This window comes from Corvus brachyrhynchos, unplaced genomic scaffold, assembly GCF_000691975.1.
Source record: "Corvus brachyrhynchos isolate BGI_N302 unplaced genomic scaffold, ASM69197v1 scaffold11, whole genome shotgun sequence".
Taxonomy (NCBI): Eukaryota; Metazoa; Chordata; class Aves; order Passeriformes; family Corvidae; genus Corvus; species Corvus brachyrhynchos.
The window spans coordinates 27076-41860 of NW_008236965.1; the positions used below are offsets into that span (position 1 = coordinate 27076).

At 35.5% G+C, this 14785-nt stretch overlaps 1 protein-coding gene across 3 annotated transcripts in view; it reads right to left on the minus strand.

Moving 5' to 3' along the window:
- The window catches only part of GK (glycerol kinase), a 29084-nt gene that overhangs the window by 13391 nt on the left and 908 nt on the right, over window positions 1–14785 (minus strand). For 2 of the 3 annotated variants that reach the window (XM_017728400.1, XM_017728398.1), the window contains exons 2-14: window positions 13841–13914; window positions 13080–13186; window positions 12448–12525; window positions 11398–11477; window positions 10267–10404; window positions 9743–9852; window positions 8967–9033; window positions 8336–8353; window positions 6432–6467; window positions 5765–5832; window positions 4376–4418; window positions 3629–3709; window positions 1654–1732 (exon numbers count right to left, since the gene is read on the minus strand). In XM_017728400.1, the coding sequence (XP_017583889.1) occupies window positions 1654–1732; window positions 3629–3709; window positions 4376–4418; window positions 5765–5832; window positions 6432–6467; window positions 8336–8353; window positions 8967–9033; window positions 9743–9852; window positions 10267–10404; window positions 11398–11477; window positions 12448–12525; window positions 13080–13116 (835 nt within the window). In that variant the 5' untranslated portion in view covers window positions 13117–13186; window positions 13841–13914. The remainder of the gene's footprint in view (window positions 1–1653; window positions 1733–3628; window positions 3710–4375; window positions 4419–5764; window positions 5833–6431; window positions 6468–8335; window positions 8354–8966; window positions 9034–9742; window positions 9853–10266; window positions 10405–11397; window positions 11478–12447; window positions 12526–13079; window positions 13187–13840; window positions 13915–14785) is intronic. The other variant, XM_017728399.1, reaches the window with a different exon arrangement.

The following is a 14785-nucleotide window of genomic DNA, read 5'->3' on the forward strand; positions in this document are numbered from 1 at the left end:
CTTTTGCAACAATATGAAAGGAAGAGATGGAGCATAGGGAGTTGTGGGAAATGTAAAATGCAAAATGAAAAATGAAAACTGAAACCCAATACTGTGTACTCAATATTCTGTCCTAGATTTTATGAGGTTTTCAAAGGTTATCTATCCTGTGGGTAAAGAATGCTACCTTCAAAGCAGTCCAAAAGGTCACACTTTACTTACATTTAAGTCAAGGCAAGCAAGTGAAACTGGATCAAGACCAAAGGGAGTTAAGACCTAAATTCCCATCAATTTCAAATGGATTTAGAGCTCCAAATTGTCAGCTTAAGTATATAATCACAAGGCCAGCTACAAGGAAATCTGAAGTTTCCTGACATGAGAATGGTAACTGGATGTATGAACTCCTCAATACTGAAATATTTGTAATTTTAAAAATTATATTAAGACATTTAGAATTACAGAAGAGATAATGCTAATGAACAGCTCTTTCCTAAAGCAAGAAAGAAGAGCATTTTCTTTCTGCTTCTGCAGATTTCTTCTGTTTGCATTGATAATTGATCATCGATCATCTTTAAAAAGTCTTTCTAAAAGGATACTTTCATACAGACTCCACTTCAAAAAAGAATGAAGGCAGAAGGATGGACACGTTCAGTGAAACAGAAAGAGATGATGAATCCCTACATGACTTTAACAACACTGGCAAGGTTAAAGGTCTTGAAACTTAGACCTTTCAAAGGTCTTGTCAAACTTGTGAAGAGGTACTATAGTGTCTCAACAACTGGCTAATTTATGTGACAGCAGTTTATATTCTTCTGTATGATCTCCAAAGCTTTCTTTCAAAAAAACAGCCTGATGCTCTAAGTTTTTGCTAAATCTTTGAAGTTTTACATAAAATTTTAATTCTAAATTTTCCCACCTTTGAATATGATATCAATTTATTAAAAATATGTAATGAATGTCTTTTTAATCCTAAATCTCATTAAATCAGTCACTTTCAAACTTTTGCCCTTGCATGCTTCTGACATTTTTTGTTTTCCAAATTTTGGTATGTTCCTAGTTTTTATGTTACAAACCAGCTTGTTTCAGTTAATCTGAATCAGGAAACATCAGCTACACATATGCTAAAGGATTACTGCATTATTAGCCAAAACAGATTACCCTCCTCCACATCTTCTTAAAGAGACAACTTTGCAAACTGAGATCCCTACTTCAATGGATATGAAGCCTTCTACATAAATATTTGCACATGCAGGGCCTCAGGTTCTCACGTTTATGACAAGAATATGTAGGTTTAGGAACAAATATAGGCTGGTTTCTGTAATACAGACTTAAATACTCTTGGCTCTGTAAACTTCAACACTGTATAAAACCAGGAGATACTCAGTAAGTATAGTATCCTCCTGAATATGTGCTTACCAAGGAAACTACTAAAAAGTACAGATTGCAACAGAGCAAAGCTGACAAAGCATTTCCAAGACTGAGTTGATAGGCTCTACGAAATACATGTATCAATCAGTGAGCTCATGGATGCAAAGTAAATTTTTGTTGTGTTTAAACACAGCAAAATATATGCACCTTCCAGCTTTTCTTTACTTAAATATTTTGAGCTTTCATTCACCAATAGAGACATCGTAACACTGGAAAATTTAAAAAACTGAACAACTCCATACTCACCAACTTCCTGTGAAGTCTTAGCAATACCCAGATTGTCCCTCAGCCAACGAACAACAGCACCAGCTATTGCAACAGATCCCTGAAAGAAACAAAGTCACTCCATTAGGAGACAACAACTGGCAGCTTTGCGCTGCTTTTTAAAAGACTGGGGAGGAGGGGTCGCTGTGGCCTCCAGCTGCAGGCTTACAGTCACAACTTGAAGCACTCCCAGGAATGCTCACAACCAAACCACAAAGTTTCTTGGCATCTGGAGACTGCCATGTAAAAAGGGCAGCCTGTTACACAGACTCCATGTAGAGAAGGTGTATATTGTATGCTTTTTTTTGTATGGGGGAAAGTTACAATGACATTTCCTAAGCAGTCTTCTTGTCTTTCTAATTTATGGCTTTTGAATATACAGTTATGAGGTTCAGTAGCCTCAGACTTCCTTTCCTGACACATTAATATTTTTATGCTTTGATTTAAAAAACAAGACTAATTATGTCTAATCTAAATACAAACATCCAGAAAGACAGAAAATTTAGGTGCTCATGCATTTGCCAGCAAATTTCTCTATTGCCTCACCAAATGGCCCTGAAAGGCTTCATCACATCACAGATGAATGGCATCTAACCCCAAAGCCAAGTCCAGCAGACTAAGCTTCAAGTAAATCAGGAGCAGCATTATATTTTCATTCAAAGCCACTGCTAGAAGGGGCAGGGGTGTTTTCTATGCAGCTGGCTATTACAGTTACAAGATACCAGTTTGATTAAAGGAAAAGGCTGAATCCACATTTTTTGCCTCTCTGCAAAGTGTCTCAACCAGCAGATTGTACATGATTCTAGCATGGATACAGAACAAAGCACACTTAACAGCTTCTGTTGAAGCCATGTTTTCAGACAATATCATTAAAGACTTGGAGGTGAAGAAGCAGCAAAGTGCAGGTGTTTCAGCATGCAGGAATACAAATCACTCTCAAGACAGTTTCAGTTCTCGTTTTAAGAACACGGGTTAAAAATAAAACAAACCTCCCACACACCCACACACAACAAAAATCCCAGAGTTTGCTAGGTCATGGCAAATACAGGATTCACTTTCCTCAGGGAAGGAAAAGGAACTGAATGCAGCCTCCCACATCCTAATAAAGTACCATAAACCACAAACTGTTCTCACAATGAAAAAAATCCTGTGTTGTCTTTGTTTCACGTGGAAAACACAGTCTGTCTACAAAAGCTCAATATCAGCATTCAGCGTATGTGTTTTGAGAATAATTATTATATTACAATACTTAGCACAGTAAGCAGCACAGATGGAAGAATAATCATTTTGCTGTTCCCATCAAAGCTTTGGTGCCAAATAGGTGCTCAGCTGATCTGTGCTTCAGAAGCAGAGCTATAGAACAATGAGCCCTGAAGTTTAAAGATAAATACAATTTTCTATAGAATTTGGATGCCCTCAGACTTTCTCAGTTTGGAGAACTGAGAAACTGAATTCTGTAAGTAGGCACCTGAATCAGAGAGGTAAAAAAGCCAAATTGTTAGAGGATTTTTTCCCAGAAATTTGATTAAGATTTTTGAAAGTTAGAAGTAAAATCCATTAGAACAAAATAAAAAACATTTAGCTATGACTTTTTTAATGAGGTAATAACTGAAACACTAGTACTTCTCCCCCTTTTTTAAACCCAATTTAGTATTTAAAAAATCATGTCTTTTAATTAATATTATTTATTAAAGATTTGAGAGACTGAGTAGCAGAAAAAATGTTTTAGCCATCTAGCTCTGAAAGTATAAATGATGCAATGAAGAAATAGTTTTTATTAGATTACATGATATAGATTGGAGACAGGGATAACCAAAACCACACAGAAGCCTTCAGGCACACAAGCATAATACAGAGCTATTTTCATTTCCACACAGCTGAAGATACCATAAAAATACCAGATAACAGAAGTAAACTAGATGTATCATTACAAAAAGGAAGAAACTACTGAACTTACCTCTAGTGCATAAAAAGCAGGTTTGTCTCTGCCCATTTTGTAAGCTATTGTGGTTATAAGACCATGCTCAGAAAACACAGACTAAATGGGGAAAGGGGAAAGAAAAGGTAAAGCATGAACAGAGGCTGAAAATATTGAAATAAAACCACTCAAATTATAATAAACAATGGACCAAACCTTCAAGCAAAATTTAAACAAAGTAATTTTCAGTCACTCTAAATAAACACCTAAGATAGAACACTCAGATTGCTGGTGCTAATTCTTGTTTCCACAAGCTGCTGCAGATCTTTCCATCCTCCTTATAGAAAAGAGTTGAGGGTCCTTAAGGGAAGATGTAAAGGAAAAGGAAGTCACAGTTTTGCGCTATTTATTCAACTCCAACTACAAAGAAATAATGAGAGAAAATGAAGGGAAGAAATAAAAGAGCAAAGACAAGGAAAAAAGCACATGGTTAAATAACATAACACTTAATCCCGTCTGGGTGACAAGAAACATATAAAAGGGAAGAGCAAGAAACTTGTTAAGAAAAGTTCTGTTTGGAACCTTAAGGAGGTAGGAAATGGAGTCTTACAGAAATACCTTGAAAAAATTACTACTTTTATTCTTTCAGTTTTCAGTATGTGCTTTTCCCTATGTCTGGCAATATAATTGTTGTTAATAAGTCCAAGAATGGCTAACATACAGTTGTATTTCAGAACTTAAATAGAGATTGTGAAAAACAAAAAAGCAAACAAAAATGCAACTGACCTTCTGACCTGTATTGCACAGCAAGAAACAACCTGTTCCGTACCTAGCATGAAAGCAAAGCAAAGTTAAAACCACGATGTTTAAAGAATAACCTGTTACTGCAATCCATGAGTCCCCTGTGAGGAATCAACACACCACTTCCTGACCCTTGAAGGTTTTGCTACCATTAACTAATGATAAAACTATCCTCAAAAAGTTGATTTTAATGCAGCCTGAAGCTGAAAAATCTAGTCACATGTCTCTCTCTTTCTCTCTGGCTATTTTTTGTCTAACATTTGATCAAGGAGCAGATATGGCTGAAAACTAAGTGTAAATGCCTCTTTGGTGGCAGTGTTTACCTACTTCAATTTAAGCTGATTATGAGAGCGACTTTATAAAATAAATATTTCACAATATTAAAGGGGAAATTTTAAGAAACTTTGTTCCTGTCACAAAGAAGAGGGTTTTCTTTAAACATATTCCATTAAAAAACTTCTAAAAATGCCATGTTTCCCATTTGAAGACCAAATCATAAATGTGTGTGCATAGACACTCATACAAGAACACAGTTTAATATAAGGAGTACAAAACCGCTCCAACTTACTCTAAGAAATTATTGTAGAGAAAAATGTTCCTTACCTTTTTAAAACCCTCAAAATTAGTATCTTAAACCAGTACTGAGATAGCCTTCAGTTATATTTGGAAAAAGAAATAGTAAAGAAATAACAGAAACAAATTAAAAAAAGATAGACTAATATGTAATCATACCTGTGAAACTCCCATACTGTATATGTCCCTACATGCTTAGTTAAGCACCTGGTTGTAAATGGAGCAGTAAGTCATTTCAGCAGAGAGCTTTTCCTCCAATGATTGTTTGATTATACCAGTTGCCTGATTTAACTGATCAGCTATTTTAAACAAGGGACACTAGGAGGCTGAGAAACAGGAAAAAGCAAATTTAAAATTCTCCACTCTGAGCTAGACATAGAAGCAAAACTAAGCACTGCAACTGAAATGGACCTTTCCCATCTAGCAAATCTGTGTCATTCAAGTCTATGCAATCTAACTCACAGGCCTGTATTTGTTTAACCTTAGGTCGCAATTTAAATGACACTGCAGCTGTTTTAATCTGTGTTTTGAAGAATGTTAAAATGAAACGCCCCCTGTCACGTAGAGATTTTCTTCACAGTGACTGTAACTAAATATACCTCAAAAGCCATGTAACTTTAATATCTTCATTACTTTATATAAGAGTCAAGACATGGTTTACTTTGCGGGTCAACACAGTCAAAAGGTAGATCTGCAATTACACGTTAACTAAGAAAGCATTTGGCAGTTGCTTGAAAGAGAACATAATACTTATTCAAAACAGAGCAGTATGTTTATCATACAACTTTCCTACTAACTTACGTGTTTTTTGCTTGTCCATCTTGAAAACACATTTGCCCAACAAGAGCAGCAGACTGGTCACCCAAGCACTGAAAGTGAAAGATTTTTTCATTTAGCAAATGTCCTCACATGAATTACATATTTGACTGTAACTCTAATCTATGAGTAGCACACAGGTAATTGAAAGTGAGGAAAAACCTACAGAGAAAAGCTATGCTTTTTATTACTCTTCCCTCTGTAACAACTGCAAATGAAATGTGTTTTGATACTTACGGTGAACAATTTAAAGAAATAAAAACTAAAATTTACTACCTTTATACATGTTATTGGAAAAAGCTGAGAATTTGCCCTCCATTTCTGGATTATGTATATACTTCTTTTATATATATGAAGTAGAGCTTGCTTCCATTTTGTAATGTTACTCATTTACTTAGAGATGTAATATAAGTTTCCAGCAGCATTACACATATGCATTAAAGCTCTCATTTGTATTTCCAGAGCCAGACCTTAATAATAATGGATCAAGCCAATTAGTAATTCAAGAGTCTACTTCCTGTTTAACCTGAAGTAAAAAACCAAAATCTTAAATCATAGGAGGATTCACTCATTTTTAAAGCTTTTTCCTGTGAAGCTATGTTCATGCAGTCCCAGGTTGTCATGCCAGAATCTAAGTTGAAGTAGGACTTACCCCAGAAATTGGTACACCTGTCAAAGCTCCAGATTTCTGTTTTGCAAAAACAGAAGGCAAAACTCTGAGTTAGCTTTCCATGACTAGAATTGAAGGCAATGAAAAATAAGCTAAACTTCTAATGCTCAAAGGAAAACAAAGAAGGGTCATGTAAGCAACATGGTTCAATTCAGGTGTACACTTTGTTTCAGCTTAACGCAGCTCATGTCTCAACCACTAAGGAATGGAGAGCAGGCAATTTAACAAATATACTTTATGTGACCTCAAAAGTTCATAGCATAAATTTTCTTAAAATATTACTATACAGCAAATCCAGTTCAGTGTAATCTGAGCAGTTAAGTGCCAAGTGTAAAATGCAGAAGTGCAAAATGGCAAAGTGACTAAGAAAAAAACCATGACTGTGGTGACATCCTAAGCAAAGACAGACGCCTGATTTTGAGATACAGTGTTTTAAATCTCATATAGTTTCTTCCAAACACTACCAGAGTTACTCAGTTACATTACTGTTACAGAATCATAAAATCATTTAAATTGGATAAGACCTCTAAGATCATCAAGTCCAACTGTTAAGTCAGCACTGCCAAGTCCACCGCTAACCCATGTCCCTAAGTGCCACATCTATACATCTTTTAAGCACCTCCAGGGATGGTGACTCCACCACTTCTCTGGGCAGCCTGTTTCAATTCTTGACCACCTGTGAAGGCTCTTTTTTTATCACTTGTTACCTGGGAGAAGAGACCAACCCCCACCTGGCCACAACCTTCTTTCAGGGAGTTGTAGAGAGTGGTAAGGTCCCCTCTGAGCCTCTTTTTCTCCAGGATGAACACCCCCATCTCCCTCAGCTGCTCCTCATCAAACTTGTGTTCCAGACCCTTCCCCAGCTCTGCTGCCCTTCTCTGGACTTGCTCCAGCTTCTCAAAGCTTTTTTTGTAGAGAGGGGCCCAACACTCAGGTTCAAATCCTGAACACAGGATTTGAGGTGTGGCCTCACCAGTGCCGAGCACAGGGTGGCAATCACTGCCCTGGTCCTGCTGCCACACTACTGCTGATCCAGGCCAGGTGCCATTGGCCTTCCTGGCCCTCTGGGCACAGCTGGCTCATGTTCAGCTGCTGTTGACCAGCACCCACAGGCCCTTTTCCTCCAGGCACCTTTCCAGCCACTCTTCCCCAGCCTGCAGCTCTGCCTGGGGTTGTTGTGACCCAACAGCAGAACCCAGCACTTGGCCTTGTTGAACCTCATACAATTGGTCTCAGCCCATTGCTCCAGCCTGTCCGTCTGCAGAGCCTTCCTGCCCTCCAGCAGATCAACATTTCTGCCCAGCTCAGTGTCATGTGCAAACTTAGTGAGGGTATCCTGAAAATTTTATTTAATTATTTAACTATTTCCTGACAATTTCTACTTGTTTCTTTAAATTGTTTCTTTGTGCAATTGTGAAAATGCATTTTCAGTAAAGCCATGCAAGTGTATTTCCAATCTGAATTTCTTTTTCTTTAATGCTCATTTCAATTAACTGGATTTAAGATAACTGTGTTTATAAATGCACTAAAAAAATCTACATGAATTTCATGTTTCGGTACCACAGAATTAGTATTTTTAAACAGAATGGACAGGTTTTCTCATTTATAAGATGTTACAGCTAACATTTATTAGCCAGTAACTGTATTTTTAGCTCACTATAAAAAGAAATATTCAAGTGTGGAAATTAAGACGCATACATTGAGATAACATTTTAGAAATAATTTGGCATGAACTCTAATTGTATTATCTCAGATTTGGAAACACACAGCAAATTTATTGGTCTAGGAAGTGCACTTTTACTAATCCTTAAACCAATGAAAATGCACAGCATCTGAGCAGAATGGGCAAGATATACGTGGTCAGCCTAATGGAAGCCTCTACTCACCCGGCTAGGACAGATTTTCTACAGCCAGCAAAAGGAAGAAAAAGAAAAAAAAATGGAAAGAAAGGGGAAGAGAAACAGAAGTTCACATTTAAAGTGATGAGCAATTCTGTTCTGGTGGTCAGGCAGTATCTTTTTCCATTTACCTTGCTCATTCAGCTTAATACAATTCACTCTTATCTGACCTTCACATAAATTAACATCAGCGATGACTTCTAGTGGCATTTCCATTAACACACTAGCAAAAATATTTACATTTCAGGGAATTTAGAGTTCTATTTAAAAAAAAAAAAGTCTTGTAACTTTTCTTCATTACAAAATGCATGTATTTTTATTTAACAATAGCTCAAATTACCAGGAAAAAGAAGGCAAAAATCACAACATCCAGTTTATCCAATCTTGAAGATCATTAATTAGATGCAACTGTGTCAGAAGAGTTGGTGCTGCATTAAAGTAATCAAATACTCAACTTCCTATAATATTATATAACAGTAGGTAACAGCATATCAATCATAAATCAAACAACACTGGTCTAGAAAAAGCCATTAGTCCTAATCTATAGAATCTGTCAAATCCAAATGGATACAGTTATATTTTTACAAGACTAATTTCACACAAATACCGGAAAACATACCATCAGGCCATAAACCTCAGAGGAGCTTCGTACGTTTGGAAGTATTTCCATAGGAATATCAAAGAACCTGAGCACAACAAAAAATTATGCATATTATATGTTCAGTGCTAAACCAGAAAGCATTTTGCATTTATTTCCTTAAATAAGTTTAAGCTATAAAGAAAAAAAAAACTATAAAAGGAACTTTTTTCTAGGTTTTAATCTATAGCTATGTGTTTTTCCACTTGTTACAGTGGACACTGAATTTTGGAGTAAAACAGCATACATTTCAATTTTTGAGGAATATCCAACTCTTTTACACAGAAATTTCATTCTTCTTCGAACAATATCTTAATAATACACTTGTTAATAAATTCAAATTTAAAATACAGACACTATCATTCTAGCTGCCTTACAAATTTGATTAAGTAATAAAGAAACTATTAAATCACAATATTCTGAGTTGGAAGGGACCCACAAGGATCGCTGAGTCAAACTCTCAAGTGAATGGCCTGTACATGGATTGAACCCACAACCTGGGCATTATCAGTATCATGCCCTAACCAACTGAGCTAAATTGTTTCCATAAACCAGGCCTCCACCTACAGAAAGATTCTGCTACTTTTAGTTAATCCAGACCCTTGTAAATTGGACATCTGGAGAACAATGAATCTTAGTCATTAATTTCAACAGTAAATAGAACAGTACTTGCTGATCCTAGTTCAGATAAGCGATTCTTACTTTTAAATGAGTTAGAAACTATTTAAATAACAGTATTACTGAAAAACTGAGCTTACTTGCAGAGCTCAGGATCCCATTCCAAGGAATGAATGTTGAACAACATCGTTCTACTGGCATTGGTGACATCTGTACAGTGAATGCCTCCATTCTTTCCACCTGTCAAACTCTGAACAAAAAAATAACGGCATTTGTCAAGGAGAGATATAGGTTTACTTCAACAAACTACAAAAAAAATTTCAAAATCACAAAGTTTTCAGCTTGGGACTGGGAACTCTGGTATTTCTGCAACAACCAAGAGGCAGGCCGAATACACCTTTCTAAAGTCCAAGGTTTTTCTGAAAGTGTGAGCAAAATTTTACAGCAACCTTTAATGGTAAACTACACATAAGCATCTAGACAAAAATATAGTGGTACAGAGACAGTAAAAGTTCATCTTTCAAGGAACTTTAATGGAATTTCTTTAGTGGCTTGTATTGGCATCATTGTGTCATCAGTGGGCATCGTGTACAACATGCACGGAGACTTGCATGATATGGAAATTGATTGTAAAAAGAGTGATAATAAACTCAAAAATACACACCCATATAAGCCATGAATCAATAGTCCCAAACATAGCTCTTCGATCCTCAACAGCTTTCCTAATCTCTTCCACATTATCCAAAAGCCACCGAAGTTTCACTGCACTAAAATAAGTGCTAAGTGGAAGACCAGTCTTAAACTGTAAAATTAAAAAAAAATCATTTAAACACCATGCAAGTATCTTTCCCCTAAATACTGTAGTTATATATAAAAATGGTGATAGTAAGGGGAAAAAAAAAGACACAAAACTCAGAGAAATTACACAAACTTGTTATTTAAATAAGTACTAAGCACACAACACACAAGTCTGAAAAAATCAAATGACCAGTGGAATAATGGACAAAGATCAAAGCTGATCTAAATGCAGTTCAAAGATCATTTATGTGGAAAAAGTTGTTTGCAGAAGGCCTGTCTTATCTAGGATATCTCTGTATCATTAAACAATAAGTAACAACAACAAAAATAAGCAGGACAACACAGGAAAGATGAAATTTGTATTCTACTAGAACCTGAAAATCTAGTTTATATACCAGTTTATATAAGTAAGTTTATATACTTTTTGACATCTGTTTCCTGCCTATAGGAAAACGTATAAAAAATACATAATACTTACACAATCAGTAAGAACAATACTAATCAAACAATTGCAACACCTTTTTGCAAGCAATTAGTTTCCAAATTGTTATATATTTGCTCACAAAAAAAGAATGAATTTGCTCTTTATGAATGATCTTCCTAGTTCTCAGATTGGATGCAATAATTTCAATATTAAGGCATGAGAATGCATAATACATTTCATACCAGTAAGTTATTTCCCAGTTTTTTTCTACTTGATCTCAATTTTTATGTGTAATGTTTCCTTAATATTGGCTAGATACCACAGGATTAGGTCTCACTATTACTGATTTAACTTCTCTAGTGAGAAATTAAAGGACTGTTAACCATTTATTTTAAGGAAATAAAAAATTTTCTAGTCTCAGATTGGTGTCTTAGGCCCATTTTTTATTATTTGACAAGCTAAGAAGAGACTAGAAACTACAGATGACTTTGTTTTGGGGGTTTTTTAACACATAAAACCAAAAAAATACAAATTGCAGCAGCTAGCATTTAAATGTTCTGGAATATCTCTTACCTTAGAAAAAGTTTTGTTTTTTCCTGGAATTCTTTTAAGAAGACGTTCAACTGTTGACTGGGTTCTCAGGTCAAGCCACACTAAAACATGAATAAAATTAACTGATCAAGTGATTTAATACACAAAAAAATGACATGTTCAGCTTGCTTCTATGAAACCACAGCTCTTGCCAGTAAATTCCTGTCTCTTTTTATCTTTTCACGTAGTTGAAAGAATATTGTATTGCCATTGTATTTTAAAGTTACTGTTGTAAAAATTAAAAATGGTTAGATAAATTCATTTGATTTAGAAGAACAAACAATTTGAGAAACAAACAGGATTTACCACAAACAGGACATATACTTTATCAGAATATAAGCAAGTGACTAATGCTACTTTGCAGCAGATGAGTGTGAGTAAAGCACATAGCAGGTTGATTATTTACTATTTCTATGTAAAATCTCAGCTAAAAGACTACATTGGAGTTATCAAGGCATAGCTGGTTTTAAGACAAAGCTGTTAACTACATATATTTGACTACGGAAGAGTCCTGGTTTTACAGTCATACTATGCCAAACTACACCTGGCACTTGACATGACCTAAAAAACCAATTCTAGACAATTAGCATTTTTCAGCTGACAAGATCTGAAAAGCTAAGGTAAGTCAAAAATAAAACTGAGTATTAATAAGTATTCATTAAGTCATCAATAAGTATTCATTAAGCCTACTTCACATGATTTTCCTTTAAAGTTAAATCAACAGCATACTGAAAATTTCCAAGGAAGTCTTTGGGTGCAAGTCAGAGCATTTTGTGCCAGGACCCCCTCAGGAACATTGGGGTTTTTTTTTTTTGAAAACCAATAAAGTGATTCATTAAGTAGTAATTTTTATGGAATATGCATTTTTAAACTGCACTGCTGTGTATACCAACACACATCTTACAGATACCAAAAAATCCAAGAAATTACTAGGCTAGGCCACAACCAGATCTGCACAGGAAAATACAAAAGCATTTTTTCCACAACATGTTCATATTATGATATTACATATTTAGAAAGTAGCATAGTTACCAATAGCATTATAAAGAGGTTCTCCAGTTGTCTTGTCCCAAACCACTGTTGTTTCTCTCTGATTGGTGACTCCAATGGCTTCAGGACAAAATAGAAAGTATCCTTTTCAGAAGGTTTGTTTTCCCCTTTTGGGGGGGGGTGAGGGAGGGAATGGAGAGGTGGAGAGGAGGGAGGAACAGGTAAGGAGAAGAGGAAAGTAAATGGGAAATAAAAAGCTTCCAACTTTTTCAAGGTATAATCTAGAAATATTACTTCTAAGAACTCATCTTTGCTGATTAACCTATATGCTATAAACCTCTCTCTTTTTCGGCCACAAACTGAGACAACAACAACACTGACAGGGAAAACAGCTTTCCTGAATTAAAATCCTAAATTAAATTTCAGAATTTCTTCATCACCTGTCTCTGCGATTTTACAAGCTTAGGCAAAGTCTACTTTGTCGATTCTGCATTGCTAATATACACAAGGAACTTATTTTCTTATTATTCCTCCCCCAAAAAATGCTTTCAAATACAATTTAACGTTTTGTTTGAGGCTGGCACATGCTGCCACCTTTCTATTTATTAACTTAAAAACTATGGTATCTGAATTGCTCAACCATGAGCATGTTAAAGCCCTCTACCCATAAGTACCTCTTATGTTACCGATGTTTATGTTCAGTTGCTTCATTTTCTCACAGGTCTTTTCCACACATTCATAGACAGAGTTTAATATTTCCTTTGGATCTTGTTCCACCCATCTTTAACAAACAGTAAACACCAGTTAATAAAAAATAACATTAAAAAAAGAATACTAGTCTGAAAAACAAGCTGAGCATTTTAACACAATTATAGCTACAAAACATGTTTTACATACCTACAAAAAGTAAAAAGAATTTCAAACCCTTTTTAAACTGTAAGCTGTATTTTCACAAAAAAAAACCCCAAAACCATCTGCAGAAAACAATGAATTTTGTTTTGTTTTATTCTATACAGAGGGCATTGGCAGCAAATGGTAGGTCAGTTAGGAACAAACAAACAAAACCTCAGAGAACAAACTAAGATATTTCTATGGACCAAGCTGAAAACTGTGGTTCAACTGTAAAAATTACCAGCTTTATCACCTCAAATGAGACGTTAAGTCTTATTTAAACTTTAGTTTTAAACTTCAAAGTTTAGATGTTATGTATGTAAATGAGTGATCAGAGCAAAACACTAAGTACTTTTAGCTTCTGTAACTCAGGGCACATTCTGGACACCAAGTGGGAGCTATTTTATGACATTTTTTCTGCCCAGTCTTTTATAGCAGATACTGTGCTACTAAAAATTATTAAGCAGCTTCAGTTTTGATGACTCAGATAAAAATATATAAGCTCGACCAAAATGTACACAAATGAAAAAAAAAAAAATCATACCCTTCTCTAGGGAATTCTTGCTTTATTTCAACTTGATGGTGACTCAAGAGCTCTGCTGTTTTTGCATTAAAAACCTGAAAATAAATTACATAATGGAATTTTGTATGAACACAGAAGTTTAAACAACAATAATTAACATTTATTCTTTTGAACAAATGCAGTGCTGTGACAATGGACAGTAATTTTCTATCATCAACACCAATATCTATATAACCAGGATTCAGATATATGCATTTTTAAAACTAAGGTAGGCAAAGATTATTTTGGTAAACTTTGCTGTCAATCTGTCAATTTAAACTGCTTTTTTTTTTTTTTCCTTGGTGGGTTGGAAAAGAACCAATTTTTTTCTTGTGGTGGTTATAGAAGTTAAATTCCTGATTCATTTTAGAATAGCTCACAGTAAAATACCCACTGTTGTTGAAAATAACACCTCTTTAGCTCCTGTTGTGCCACTCTCTTGCTGGAGCTATCTGTGTGTTTTCTTGGGTTAGCTCACTTTTAGGAAGAGTGAAAATCTGTGACAAATTATAGAAGGGACTAAACTGAAGAACAAGAAAGTACCTAGGCAAAACCCATTTTGTTTAAAAAAAACCTACAAGTACAGAGCTCATGAACAATCTGACAAGAAAAGAATGCCACTGCAGCAACACAACACATTAAAAAGAGAAGACCATGTAGAAAAGTAACTTAAATTTGGATATACTCCAATAAAAACCAGCAGAGTAGAGAATCACGAGGACTCTATCAATGGGTATTCTTAAGGAATCACAAGTTAAGAGGTTCTGCCTTGCAGTAGAAGCTCATCGAGAATGCACAACAACCCTCATTAAGCACCAGCAGCCTGTTCCCAAAAGGAAGCTCTGCTGAGGCCAAGCTCAGGGACACCCAGTGAAACATTCAACTGAAGTGCACACTGAGTAAGCCAGAGTGCCTGGCTGGGGTGGT